Source organism: Bos indicus x Bos taurus, chromosome 5 (assembly GCF_003369695.1).
Source record: "Bos indicus x Bos taurus breed Angus x Brahman F1 hybrid chromosome 5, Bos_hybrid_MaternalHap_v2.0, whole genome shotgun sequence".
Taxonomy (NCBI): domain Eukaryota; kingdom Metazoa; phylum Chordata; class Mammalia; order Artiodactyla; family Bovidae; genus Bos; species Bos indicus x Bos taurus.
In genome coordinates this window covers 42393262-42408249 of record NC_040080.1, presented here as the reverse complement: position 1 = coordinate 42408249, position 14988 = coordinate 42393262, and the positions used below count along the sequence as shown (strand labels likewise).

At 43.0% G+C, this 14988-nt stretch overlaps 1 protein-coding gene across 7 annotated transcripts in view; it reads right to left on the bottom strand.

Moving 5' to 3' along the window:
* Positions 1-1478, bottom strand: part of BICD1 (BICD cargo adaptor 1) — a 253436-nt gene extending 251958 nt beyond the window's left edge. For 3 of the 7 annotated variants that reach the window (XM_027541678.1, XM_027541679.1, XM_027541680.1), the window contains exon 1: positions 801-1433. In XM_027541678.1, the coding sequence (XP_027397479.1) occupies positions 801-1013 (213 nt within the window). In that variant the 5' untranslated portion in view covers positions 1014-1433. Of the gene's footprint in view, positions 1-800 lie in introns of all 7 variants that reach the window. The other 4 variants (XM_027541684.1, XM_027541682.1, XM_027541683.1 and 1 more) reach the window with 3 other exon arrangements.
* Positions 1479-14988: the final 13510 nt, after the last annotated feature.

Here is a 14988-nt window from a genome sequence, read left to right as displayed (position 1 = left end):
GATATACACGGTCCATTTGTGACATTCTGGTTTTATATACACAGTCATTTAAAACAGAAGAGCCTTATTTGAAATGCACCGCTACTCATGCATTTGATGTATGCCATTCTTTCAGACCATCTGTAGGGGACTTAATTTTCCCTGGTCAGGGTGACCTTATAAGACTTTGGGCATGGCCCATCCTCACTCAGAGGGGAAATTGAGGCAGCAGCAATCCCCAGCAGTAGAGTTGTTTTTCTCCTGCAGCCAGACAAGGATAACTAAAGCCAAGGAGAAGGAAGAGTGCTCACTCTTTTTCAAATGGGATTGGCGGGGAATTCTCTTAATAACAGTTTCCAATCTCATCAAGGAGTGGTTACATTCATCAGAAGGCTGAGGTTCTACATCCTTTGAAACTGTGGCTCCTCAACACAAACCTACTCAAAGCCTTTGTGGTTTATGGGATTGTCACTGAAACCTGAGCTTGATATAACAGCAGTTTTGAGAAGTTTGATTTATGCATTCCGACCCGGCTGAATGTCGCCTCTGAGTGCTGAGACTTGAGGACTCTTACGAATCTCCCTCCCCCACAGGCCAAACAGCCGTCGCCTCCCAAATTCCAGATTATACATTCATTTCCTGGGCAATTTCCCTCTTGGGGCTAAAACAATGGACTCTTTCAATCTTTTCTTATCTACAAGGGTTCTAAGTGAAGAAACAGTCCTTTCAATAGTAAGCTTCCCGACTACTTTATAAATGATGAGTGGGCGCCGAGGGTGGGGGGACCAGGCCGAGCGGGGAAGAGGTGACAGGCAACTCACCTCTTTCAGCTGCTCCAGCTCCTGTTTGAGGCTGTCGTATTCAGCCTCCAGCTCATCATACTGCTGCTTGAGGGTCAGCTTCTCTTCCAGTACCACCAGTCCGTATTCGGCCGCCTGGATCTTTTCGTGGGTGGTCTCCGTGAGCTCCTTGGTCAGCCTCTCTATCTCGGTCTTATAATGGTCCACAGTCTGCAATACCTCTTCCGCGGCCATAGCCCCGGTGGACGGAGGTAGGAGTGGGTAACCGGGTGGAGGAGATGGATGCAAAGCAGGCGGGGGAAGGGAGAAGGAACTAAAGAGGGAAGGATGAAAATGGGAAAAGAATTGCCTCTCCGGCAGCCGCAGCTACACTGCCTGAGAACCTGGCGAGAAACGCAACATGGAGAATGCAGGGGAGAGGATCAACGGCGAGGTGGCAGCTGCTGCGGCATGTGTCCTCCGGGCCGGACCCTGCCTGCGGTCAGCAGCGGTGCGGCATGGCCCAGCTGCGGCGGCCGGGGGCGACAAGGGGCTCCGATTCTGCTTATTCAGAGGCGCGCGGCCGCCATGTCTCGGGGCAGCGTCACTGCAGTCTCCCCAGGTCCCGCGCTCCGGCTCGCCGCGCCCGCCCGCTCCACCTGCTCCCTCCGGCCGCGCTGCAGCCGGTGCGGAATGATGCAGCGTCGGCCCGCTCCCTCCCTGCGCGCTGGCCGGGGCTCAGAGCGGGAGGCGGGGAGGCGGACGGAGTCGGCGCGGGGGGAGGGGGAGGGACCAGACGGAAACCTCCGGAGGCGCCTCCCGCCGGTCCGCACCGCGGGTGCCGGGGGCTGAGGCTGAGAAAGCTGGACGCGTGCGGGGTGGGACCCCAGCCCGGCCTGGCCCTGCCCGCCCGGCTGGCCGCCGGATGGGTGTCGAGGCCCCAGAGGGTGGCTTAGGCGCCTGGCTCTCGCTGAGACGTGAGCCCAAGCTCAGGAAGCTGCCTGGAATCGGTGCCTTCCTCGAAGAGAAGCAAACGGGAACTAGCGCGCTTGTGCCCGGGGCCCGAGCATCCTCTTTCAGACGCCCCGGTCTCGCAGCACCCTTCCCGGTCTTCTGCACCCAAACGCTCTGCTTCCAAAGCCTTCTAGGAGCACCCCGCCCCTCGACACACACACACAAGGTTCCTGCTTCCGCCCCTTCCGCCTCCTTCGTCTCCCCTTGTGCCCGCTCCTTTCCCTATCCTTCACCTCTGCCCTCTCCAAGTAACCTTACTGTCTCAGGACAGTCTTCGCTAAAGATTGTTTGCCCTCACCCAAGCTTTCTGTGTCCAGTTTATCACATCACTGCTTAGAAAAAGATCTATAATGTAGGCCTCTGGGTACTATTATTTCTTGCCCCAGTAGTTCTACTCCACGGATTCTTCAATAAAGGAAAACTGCATGAAATTCCCTCTATATAGTATCAACAGTACCCTACAATAAATAGTCTTAAAAAGAGCTAACAGTTCTGGAGACCATGTGCCAAGCATTCTAAGTATGGTATATGCAATCTCTCCCATCCTAACAGCAGCTCTGAGGTCTGAACCATTGCAATTCACAGGTGATGAAAGAAAGGCACAGGGAATTTGAGTGATTTGCCCAAAGTCAGGCAACTCTTAACTGATGAAGCCAAAATTTAATCATAACTCTAGAGCTGTAACCTGAATCATTATGTTTATTCACCTTCACTCATTACTAATGCAAAACCAACAATTATATTACATGCTTATAAAATGACCACTGTAATCAATATGAAGAGTGATAATGAAGAGTCACAAAAGGAAATGAAGGCAAGGTCAGAGTGAGAGAGAATAAAGAATGAAGAAGAAATGGGAATTGAGAACAACCAAGAAGAAAGGCAGCAATAGGAGCAGAAAATGAAAAAATTACACTATTTCTGTGTAACTGGTAGATTGTGGAGGCGCATCCCAGGTGGAGCTACTGGTAAAGAACCTGCCTGCCAGTGTAGGAGATGTGGCAATAAAAGATATGGGTTCGATGCCTGGGTCAGGAAGATTCTCTGGAGAATGAAACAGCAACCCAATCCAATATTCTTGCCTGGAAAATTCCATGGACAGAGGAGCCTGGCAGGCTATAGTCCTTATGGTTGCAAAGAGTCATACACGATTGAAGTGACTTAGCATGCAATAGGCTATGGAGTCAATAGATCAAGGACCTGACCAGTTTCTTCCCTCTCTCCTGGTGGCACTTATTGCAGAGTTGTTTCTAAGTGGCCAAGAAGTGTTCAAATACACACACACACACACACACACACACACACACATGCTCTCTCTTTAAGCAGGACTCTCCCTTCATTGTGTACAAGGTGAAGGGAAAAAAGACAGTGGTTGATGGTGTGGGAGGAAGAGCAAATGACAATGTCCTTATAAAGCCTTGACTAACAGGTTCTCTGGATGTGATTCTTCAAAAATAGACCAAAACAAGAGATTCCTTCCACATGCTCACAGTTACAACAGGATATTCTCTTGTGATTATCTGATCAAGAAAGGAGAGAAGAGAAGGCAAGGGAAGGAGAGAGGAGAGGAGGAAAGGGAAGGGAAAGGAAAAAGAAAACACATGAAATTTGTTTTGGATTTGGATCACCATGAAGGAAATGGCAATCCACTCCAGTATTATTGCCTAGAGTATCCCAGGGATGGGGGAGCCTGGTGGGCTGCCATCTATGGGGTCTCACAGAGTCGGACACAACTGAAGCAACTTAGCAGCAGGAAATTCTATTCCAGCTTTGCAGCCTTGATCTCACTGCAGTTAAGAAGCCCATCCCCACCCCATGTGCTCCTTTAGTGTCCAGTCTCCGTGACAAGGACGAATGACCGTGCACTGCTGAAGAAAAGGAGAGAAAACCTGTAATTGCAGTTAGCTAAACTGCGTTCTTCCCAGGATGCCCTCACGCCACAAAGTATAAGCACAGTTCTTCAAAGGGATCACAACACTTGGGGTAGATCGCTGTGTCTCTTTTTCCTCTGGATAGAACAAAGAATGGAGTTTTATTCTGTAACTTTCCTAAGTTTCCATTGCCACCCATTGCCTATGCCCCATTTTCCTGATTGATACAATTTTGTTAATATATTCAGCCTAACTTCATTAAGCCATGTATACTAGTTTAATAGTTTAAGATTTGATTACAACTTTGATCCTAAGTCAGTATTTAACTTGAAAAAAGTAAGCATTTCCTTATATATCATACTCTTCCAGTATTGCAGTTATATTTCTCTCTTTATTCATATATGTGTCATAGTGAAAGAAAGTGAAGTCGCTCAGTTGTGTCCGACTCTTTGCAACCCCATGGCTACCTCCATCCATGGGATTTTCCATGCAAGAATACTGGAGTGGGTTACCATTTCTGTCTCCCATATCATATATACGTGCATACATATATATAAATCAATGTCAGGTACCCAGAAAATAATTTCTTAAATCATTTGTAGAAGCACGGTTCCCTCATATTTCTTTATCTTTGCAACTTCCAGTCATTTATGATACTTTCTAACAAATATATTTTAAAAAGTTGTGTTTTTGTGGTCTAGTACCTCAAACCAGAGCTTCCCAGGTGGCTCAGTGGCAAAGAATCTGCCGGCCAAGTAGTAGACGTGGATTTGATCCCTGGGTCGGGAAGATCCCCTGGAGAAGGAAATGGCAGCCCATTCCAGTATTTTTACTTGGGAAATATCATGGACAGAGGAGCCTGGCATGACTTTGCAACTAAACTGCCACCACCACCACCACCTCAAACCAACCTTTCACCAACTTTGTCAGCATGAATATTGTTTTCTCTTGCTCCCATTCATTCATTCAGTGGTTAAACCAATGTTTATTAAGTACTCATTGTGTCCGAGGTACAACAGTTAAGCCTTGTGAAATCAATGACCAATAAGATGACAATGTTCAAGTATCCCTGACTCACGGAGTTTATGTTCTGGGAGGGACAGGGAAAGAATAACGTAAATTAAAAAAACAGCAACAACAAAAAAGGAAAGTAATACAATAATTCCAAATTTTGACATTGACAGGCTGCTGCTGCTGCTAATTCACTTCAGTTGTGTCCGACTCTCTGAGAGCCCATAGACGGCAGCCCACCAGGCTCCCGTCTAGGGTTCTCCAGACGAGAACACTGGAGTGGTTTGCCGTTTCCTTCTCCAATGCGTGAAAGTGAAAAGTGAAAGTGAAAGTCGCTCAGTCGTGTCAGACTCTTAGCAACCCCATGGACTGCAGCCTACCAGGCTCCTTCGTCCATGGGATTTTCCAGGCAAGGGTACTGGAGTGGGTTGCCATTGCCTTCTTCTATTGACAGGCAAAATACAGCATAAATGGTTAAGAGCACAAGCTAGTTGGCTTGGGGCGAAATCCAAATTCACCACTTACTAGTTATTGTGCCTCAGTTGCCTCATCCTTAAAGATGGAATAATAACTTAATCAACTAGTGAGATTGCTGTGAATAGAATAGTACTTGATACCTAATACACAGCATATGGGCTTCCCTGATGGCTCAGACAGTAAAGAATTTGCCTGCAGTGCCAGAGACCCAGATTCAATCCCTGGGTCGGGAAGATGCCCTGGAAAAGAGAATGGCAACTCCCTCTAGTATTCTTACCTGGAGAATTCCATGGACAGAGGAGCTGGGTGGGTTATACAGTCCATACTGACTCAAAGAGTTGGATACGACTGAGCGACTAACACTTTCTGCTTTCAAGCAGCATATGTGTGCTTGTTTCTTTAAATTTTTGAAGAAAAATAAGGATAAAATTGGAGTTTCCCAGGTGGCACAGTGGTAAAGAATCCGCCTGCCAATAGAGGAGACAAGGGTTTGATCCCTGGGTCAGGAAGCTCCTCCGAAGGAGGAAATGGCAATCCACTCACTCCTGTGTTCTTGCTTGGAAAATTCCATGGACAAGAAGAGCCTGGAGGGCTACAGTCCACAGGGTCGCAAAGAGTCAGACACGACTGAGCATACACATAAGGATAAAATTGAGATAGAAAAAATAAATAACAGGATAATCAATGGAGATCTCTGAAGACGTGATTTTATCTTAGTATCTAAGGAACATGAAGGAATTAGACATGGAAAATGCAGGGGAAGACCTTTCCAGGGAGTGGGAACAGCATGTGTAAAAACCTAAGGCACAAAAGAACTTGGTGAGTGCGAAGAATAAAAATCAGAGGCTGAAGTTGATTAAGCAAAGGGGAGATGGTTTAAGACTACGCTAGAGAGACAGGCAACACTGAAACATACTCGGAAACTTGCAGGTTAGGATAGAGACTTTGGCTGTTGCCCACCTAAAGCTAATACAATGTTCTATGTCAATTATATCTCAATTTAGAAAAAGAGTCTGATGTTTCAAAGTGTAAATGTTCACAGAGTAAAAAATTTCCAAGAGAAATGAGTTTCACATCACAGAAACAAGAAGAGACAAGATAGTTCTGTTTAGCTTCTCAACATGAACTAGAAAACTTGTTAAATAGCCCTATTAACCAAACCTGGGCTTCCCAGGTGGCACTAGTGGTAAAGAACCCATCTGCCAATGCAGGTAGACATAAGAGACGCGGGTGCAATCCCTAGGTTGAGAAGATCTGCTAGAGAAGAATACAGCAACCCACGCCAGTATTCTTGCCTGGAGAATCCCACGGACAGAGGAGACTGACAGGCTACAGTCCACAGAGTCACAAAGAGTCAGACACGACTGAAGTGACTTAGCACAACTGAATCAGCCTTAAAGTCAGAAGAGCTGATGGATTATGAGTTATGATTTTTGAGACTCCTAGAAAGGACTTTTTTTAACCCTCTCCCCTTCTTTCTAGTCCCCCTCAATGACGTCTGAAACTTCTTTGGTAATAAAAAAGAAGTCTATTATCTCATAATTAGAAGTACATTTTTTTTAAATGCAAAAAGTTACTAAACTTACAGTTATAATTGCTTTTTTTCCCCCCTGATTCTGATAGTTACACCAAAGAAAGAACAGAATGGTTGAAAAGGAGGAGGCTAGGAACACTGAAGACAAATATCATTTGTGCCTAAGGCAACTCTTCAGGGCTTCTCTGGTAGCTCAGCTGGTAAAGAATCCACCTGCAATGCAGGAGACTCCAGTTCGATTCCTGGGTCGGGAAGATCCGCTGGAGAAAGGATATGCTACCCACTCTAGTATTCTGGGGCTTCCCTTGTGGCTCAGCTGGTAAAGAATCTGCCTGCAATGCAGGATACCGCAGTTTAATCCCTGGGTTGGGAGGATGCCCTGAAGAAGGGAAAGGCTACCCACTTCAATATTCTGGCCTGGAGAATTCCATGGACTGTATAGTCCAAAGTGTTGCAAAGAGTTGGACATGACTGAGCAACTTTCATTTCACAACTCTTCAAGATTTGAGTAGAATTCCTTAATTGCTTCTTTGTTGTTAACATATGTTCTTTTCTCTTGGTTTTTGGTGGCCTCAGAATTTATATAGAGATCCCAAATCTGTTCAGAAGCTTTCCTTTGCTTAACAGTCAAAAAAAAAAAAGAATAAGAAATTTGGGTTTTAGTCTCAATGCAGTGGGATATTATTGGTTATTCAGCCAGGAATGAAATTATTTGATTTGTATCATAGGAATATCACTACTATGCCCAAAAAAGTTTGGAGGTATCAAAATATAGAAGTAGGTTCTCTAGTTAGGAAGCTGTTGCAATTGTCCCAGAGGAAAAAAAATGATGGCCTGAATTAAGGTGGTGGCAGTAGAAAAAAGAAGTGGATACATTCAGAATACACTGGGAGAGGGGATGGAAAAAGTCTCAAGACTTGGTTGGAGATTAGATATAGGATGGAGAAAGGAGAAAAAGAAACCATTAATAAATTCTAATTTCCTGACTTGGGCAATCAGGACAATGGTTTGCATTAGTTAGATTGGAAGGCTGGGGCAGGGGAGTTGCTGGAGATTAAGAGTTCTAATTTGGACATAAGTTCAAGACACTTTTGAGACATTTGAATAGAAATATTTGTAGATAATTGGATGTAAGACCAGATTTAAGAAAGACTTCTTGGGAGATACAAAAAATTCTCCTCTGAAAAATCACTAGTATTAAATGGTATTTAAAACAAAGAAAATGAATGGGATTATCTAGTAAAAGAATGTAAATAGAGAAGAGAAGGGATCCAGGACCTATCCCTAAGGAACGCCTAGTAAATGTTGAGTTGGAAGAGGAGAAGCCTGCAGAAAGGGGACCATTCAGTGTGGTAGGAGGAAAATCAGGAGAGAAACATCTGAAGGGAACAAAAGAAGAGAAGGTTTGAAGTGTGAAAGAATAAGGACCAAGTCAATGCCATTGAGAGATCAAGGTCGAGTAAGATGTGAAGTCAAATAAGATGTGTACACAGAAATGTCACTGAATTTGGCAACACCAAAGTAAGTACTCTTTTTTTCTTTAATTTTTTTCTCTTTTTTTGGTGGTAGGGAGTCCATTCTAAAGGAAATCAGCCCTGGGTGTTCTTTGGAAGGAATGAGGCTAAAGCTGAAACTCCAGTACTTTGGCCACCTCATGCGAAGAGTTGACTCATTGGAAAAGACTCTGATGCTGGGAGGGATTAAGGGCAGGAGGAAGAGGGGACAACAGAGGATGAGATGGCTGGATGGCATCACTGACTCGATGGACGTGAGTTTGAGTGAACTCCAGGAGTTGATGGTGGACAGGGAGGCCTGGCATGCTGCGATTCATGGGGTCGCAAAGAGTCGGACACGACTGAGTGAACTGAACTGAACTGAGTGTAATACACTTTATTTTTTTTTAATTGAAATATCAGTTCAGTTCAGTCGCTCAGTCGTGTCCGACTCTTTGCGACCCCATGAACCATAGTGCCAGGCCTTCCTGTCCATCACCAACTCCCAGAGCTTACCCAAACTCATGTTCATTGAGTCGGTGATGCTATCTAGCCATCTCATCCTCTGTCATCCCCTTCTCCTGACTTCAATCTTTCCCAACATCGGGGTCTTTTCAAATGAGTCAGCTCTTCACATCAGGTGGCCGAAATACTGGAGTTTCGGCTTTAGCATCATTCCTTCCAATGAATACCCAGGACTGATTTCCCTGAGGATGGACTGGTTGGATCTCCTTGCAGTCCAAGGGACTCGCAAGTGTCTTCTCCAACACCACAGTTCAAAAGCATCAATTTTTCTGTGCTCAGTCTTCTTTATAGTCCAACTCTCACATCCGTACATGACCACTGGAAAAACCATAGCCTTGACTAGATGGACCTTTGTTGACAAGTATAGTTGATTTAAAATATTGTGTTAGTTTCAGATATATACCAAAATGATTCAGCTATATGTATATTTTTTCAGATTCTTTCCCATTATAGGTTATTATAAGATACTGAATATATTTCCCTGTGCTGTACAGTCAATTCTTGTTTTTTATATATAATAATGTGTGTCTGTTAATCCCATATTCCTAATTGATCCATCCTCCCTGCTAACTTCCTCCTTTGGTAACCATGTTTGTTTTCTGTGCTTGATTCTGTTTCTGTTCTGTATATAGGTTCATTTGTATTATTTTTTAGATTCCACATGTAAGTGATACCATATATTTGTCTTTCTCAATCTGACTGAATTCACCCAGTATACACCCAGTATGATAACCTTTAGGTACATCCATGTTGCAGATGGGATTATCTCATTTGTTTGTGCTAAGTTGCTCAGTCAAGACTAACTGTTTGTTACCCCATTGACTGTAGTCTCCCAGGGTCCTCTGTCCATGAGATTCTCCAGGCAAGAATACTGGAGTGGGTTGCCATTTCCTCCTCCAGGGGATCTTCCTGGCCCAGGGATCAAACTCTTGTCTCTTATGACTCTTGCATTGGCAGGTGGGTTCTTTACCACTAGTGCCACCTGGGAAACCAATATTCCACTGTATATGTATACATCTTCTTTATACATTCATCTCTTGATGGGCACTTAGATTGATTCCATATCTTGGCTATTGTAAATAATACTATCATAAACATTAGGGTGCATGTTGTCTTTCCTGGTTTATTTTATGGTTTCCTTTGCTGTGCAAAAACTTTTAAGTTTGATTAGATTCCATTTGTTTATTTTTGCTTTTATTTCTTTGGTCTTGGGAGATTGATCTAAGAAAATATTGCTACAATTTATGTCAGAGAATGTTTTCCCTGTGTTCTCACCTAGGAGTTTTATAGTATATGGTCTTACATTTAGGTCTTTAAGCAATTTTGAGTTTATTTTTGTATACTGTGTGAAGACTTCATGGATTTATATGTAGCTGTCCAGCTTTCCCAACTCCACTTGCTGAAGACACTGTCTTTTCTTTATTGTATAGTCTTGCCTCTTCTGTTGAAGATTAATTGATCATAGGTGTATGGATTTATTTGGGGGCTCTCTATTCTGTTCCATTGAGGTAAATGTCTATTTGTGCCAGTGCCATGTTGTTCTGATTACTGTAGCTTTATAATATTGCCTGAGGTCTGGGGAGGTTATACCTCCAGCTTCATTCTTTTTTCTTAGGATTGCTTTGGCAATTTTTGGTCTTTTGTTGTTCCACATATGTTTTAGGATTATGTGTTCTAGTTCTGTGAAAAAATATCATGGGTAATTTGATAGGGATCAAATTAATCTGTAGATTGCTTTGGGTATTATGGCCATTTTAACAATATTAGTTCTTCCAATCCAAGAGCATAGGATATCTTTCCATTTCTTTGAATCACCTTCAATTTCCTTCATCAGTGTTTTATAGTTCTCAGATTATAGATCTTTTAAAAAATTTTCCCTATAAGTTTATTTTTTCTTCTAGTCTTATTGAGATATAATTGATATACAGCATGGTATAAGTTTAAGAAGTACAGCATAATGGTTTGACTTATATACATCATGAAGTGATTATCACAGTAAGTGAACATCTGCCATCTCATATAGATATAAAATTTAATAAATAGAAACAAAACATTTTTTCATGTGATGAGAATTCTTAGAACCCACTCTCTTAACGACTTTCATATATAATATACAGCAATGTTGATTACATTTATCATATTGTATGTTACATCCCTCAGAGGTTCATATTCTTGACAAGAGTAGCTTGCATGGAACATAGACGGTAGAAACCAGATTGCTGCAGATTAAGTCATGAGGAGAAGTTTAAGATGTGGAGACAGCCTGAGCAGACAGTTCCATGACTGGAGAAACATGGAGGGGAAAACATACAATAAGAAGGTGCATCTGTGGTTCATTGGAATCCTCTGCTATGAACTGCTGGTAGGCAATCCACGCTTCAAAACAACCTCATGCACTGAGACCTCCAAATGAATCCTCAAGGTAGATGTGAGGTTCCCCCATCAATGCCTTCTGAAGCTGGGACTTGATTTTCAAGCTGCTCAAATACAAGCCGTCTGGGCAGCTGCCCTTGGCCCATCCTGGAGCACCCCTGGGTCCAGGGGCACTCCCAGAGGATGCTGGCTCCCTCTGCTCACATGACTTTCTGAGTCCTGTCTGCTCTATTTTGTGTGTTTATTCAGACAGCCTTCCCAGTTCTGCTGCCTCATCTTTTGTCTCTTCTAAGATGCCTGATGCTAATTAATAAAAGCTGGAATATTTTGTGTCGGGGTGGGGGGGAAGCCACATGACTGTTTTCTCCCTGTTTTATATATTCAAAATGAGTAATGATTAGCTTCTCTAGGTTTGTCTCTTAGCCACAGCCTGAATACTTAAGGATCTTCCCACTAGAACAGCACTGGTATTCTCAAAGCACTCAATTTAATTTTAGTTCGGATTGCATTTTTCCAACTTTTTTTTTCATTTACTTTCCAAATGATGTATTTTGTGTGTGTGTTTTTTTTTAATTCTTGTTTTTTACCATTTTTGTTATCAGCATTTGCCTATTTGGGGGACAGTCTCATCTCATTAGTTCTTTCTTCATTGTTAAATCTATCCTTCATTTATTTCATCTGGAAAGAACCAGAATTGAATCCTGAAAGATGATGCTGTGAAACTGCAAATTTGGAAAACTCAGCAGTGGCCACAAGACTGGAAAAGGTCAGTTTTTATTCCAATCTCAAAGAAAGGCAATGCCAAAGAATGCTCAAACTACTGCACAATTGCAGTCATCTCACACGCTAGTAAAGTAATGCTCAAAATTCTCCAAGCCAGGCTTCAGCAATACGTGAACCGTGAATGTCCAGTTGTTCAAGCTGGTTTTAGAAAAGACAGAGGAACAAGAGATCAAATTGCCAACATCTGCTGGATCATCAAAAAAGCAAGAGGGTTCCAGAAAAACATCTATTTCTGCTTTATTGACTATGCCAAAGACTTTGACTGTGTGGATCACAATAAACTGTGGAAAATTCTGAAAGAGATGGGAATACCAGACCACCTGACCTGCCTTTTGAGAAATTTGTATGCAGGTCAGGAAGGAACAGTTAGAACTGGACATGGAACAACATACTGGTTCCAAATAGGAAAAGGAGTACATCAAGGCTGTATATTGTCACCCTGATTATTTAACTTCTATGCAGAGTACATCATGAGAAACGCTGGGCTGGAAGAAGCACAAGCTGGAATCAAGATTGCTGGGATAAATATCAATAACCTCAGATATGCAGATGACACCACCCTTATGGCAGAAAGTGAAAAGGAACTAAAAATCCTCTTGATGAAGGTGAAAGAGGAGAGTGAAAAAGTTGACTTAAAACTCAACATTCAGAAATCGAAGATCATGGCCTCCAGCCCCATCACTTTATGGGAAATAGATGGGGAAACAGTGTCAGACTTTATTTTTCTGGGCTCCAAAATCACTGCAGATGGTGACTGCAGCCATGAAATGAAAAGATGCTTACTCCTTGGAAGAAAAGTTATGACCAACCTAGATAGCATATTGAAAAGCAGAGACATTACTTTGCCAACAAAGGTCCATCTAGTCAAGGCTATGGTTTTTCCAGTGGTCGTGTATGGATGTGAGAGTTGGACTGTGAAGAAAGCTGAGCACCGAAGAATTGATGCTTTTGAACTGTGGTGTTGGAGAAGACTCTTAAGAGTCCCTTGGACTGCAAGGAGATCCAACCAGTCCATTCTGAAGGAAATCAGCCCTGGGATTTCTTTGGAAGGAATGATGCTAAAGCTGAAACTCCAGTACTTTGGCCACCTCATGCGAAGAGTTGACTCATTGGAAAAGACTCTGATGCTGGGAGGGATTGGGGGCAGGAGGAGAAGGGAACGACAGAGGATGAGATGGCTGGATGGCATCACTGACTCGATGGACATGAGTCTGAGTGAACTCCGGGAGTTGGTGATGGACAGGGAGGCCTGGCGTGCTGCTATTCAGGGGGTCACAAAGAGTCGGACACGACTGAGTGACTGAACTGAACTGAACAGCATACAAGCTAATGTAACTACTCTTTCATTCATAGAAGACTAAAAAATTCTGACTACCAGGTCTTATTGTTACTGAGTCTGTGCTCACTCTGCTTGCCACATGACAGGCCAGTTAAATGAGAGATGAGGCAAGTGTGGAGGCAAGGAATACAACTTCATTCTGAAAGCCAGCTGACCAAGAAGATGGCAGACTAATGTCTAAAAATAGCCATCTTATCAGGGTCTGGACACTAGATTCTGCTGTAGAAAAGAGATGAGGGGAAAAAAAAGAAAAAAAAAAAGAAAAGAGATGGGGGGAGGTGAGGAAGTAAAGTAAAAATTTCATTAATCTTGCAGTTACCTCCTGGAATGGCCAGCCTGGGAAAGGGAATGTGTCAATTTCTTCCTTCCTGTAGCCATCTACAGGTAGACAGGGTTTTGAACAAAGGCATTTTGGTTTAAAGGCATTCAGGCAGAGAGGCAGCGTTCCCCAAGGCAGGCCGTTATGTATGAACAGTATCCTTTCAATGAACAAAGGCAACAGGAAGCAAAGATTAAAGTAAAAGAAACAGATCCAACATGGAGTCAGTTCTTCCCTGTAACATTATTTCTTTAGCATTTGTCCTCTGATGAGCCTTGATTTTCTTGATCTAAGACAATGTTCTGAGTCACCTGCTTTAAAATACCAATTCCTCTTTTTTATAAAGTTTATTTTGAGAACGACTCTAGTGTGCAGAACTATATGTTAGCAGTTCAAGTGATAAATCCAGCTAAAGTTTTATAAGGTGCTATGGATCAAAGACAGAGTAGGAAATGGCAACCCATACCATTATTCTTGCCTGGGGAATCCAATGGACAGAGGAATCTGGGGGTCTACAGTCCACTGGGTGGCAAAGAGTTGGACAGGACTGAAGCTACTTGGCATGCACATGGATCGAAGAGTGGCTTCCCAGGTAGCACTAATGGTAAAGAACCCAGCTGCCAATACAGGAGACATGGGTTCTATTCCTGGGTTGGGAAAATCCCCTGGAGAAGGGCATGGCAACCCACTGCAGGACTCTTGCCTGAAGAATCCCATAAACAGAGGAGCCTGGTGAGGTACAGTCCCTGGAGTTGCAGAGTAGGACACAACTGAAGCAACTTAGCACCACATGCATGGATCAAAGAACTATAAATATTGTTTTTTAATAAATTTTTGTCACCCAGTTGAGTCAAAACTCCAGCTGAAGTTAAAAACAATGAATTTATAGAAGTGCTAAAAACCACATAGCTGTATGGTTTTTTTTTTAGAGGACCGAGTTGTAACAGTAGAGATGATATTAATAGTAGTTGTATCAATGTAGGATTATAGTTTTATCTGTGAGTGTGCAAGAGGACTAGGGTACATGGAAACTGAAGATATTGATGAAAAGATAGCTGATGAGTTAAATCATGGCATATGGCTCACTGTTTCATGTCTTTCAACATCTATTCCCTTCTTCTATAATGATTACATCTCCAATTTCTCACTGTGTACATGGTCATGTAATAAATATGGCCATTTAAGTTAGGACATTAAGTCACTTGCTAGTGACTAAGATCTGGCTAACTGGGTTTAAAATGTGTGTAGAACTGCTGGTAAGTGTCCTTCTCCCTTTCCCCTTCCCTTTCCTTTTAGTGTCATATCTAAGAATCCATTACCAAATCTGAAGTTATGAAGATTTAAACCTATGTTTTATTCTAAGTATTTTAGTAGTTTTAGCCCTTACAATAACTTCCCTTACCTGGAAGGGAAAGAAAGGGAATGTATCCTGGAATGCAAAGTCAAGTAGGCCTTAGGAAGCATCACTACAAACAAAGCTAGTGGAGGTGA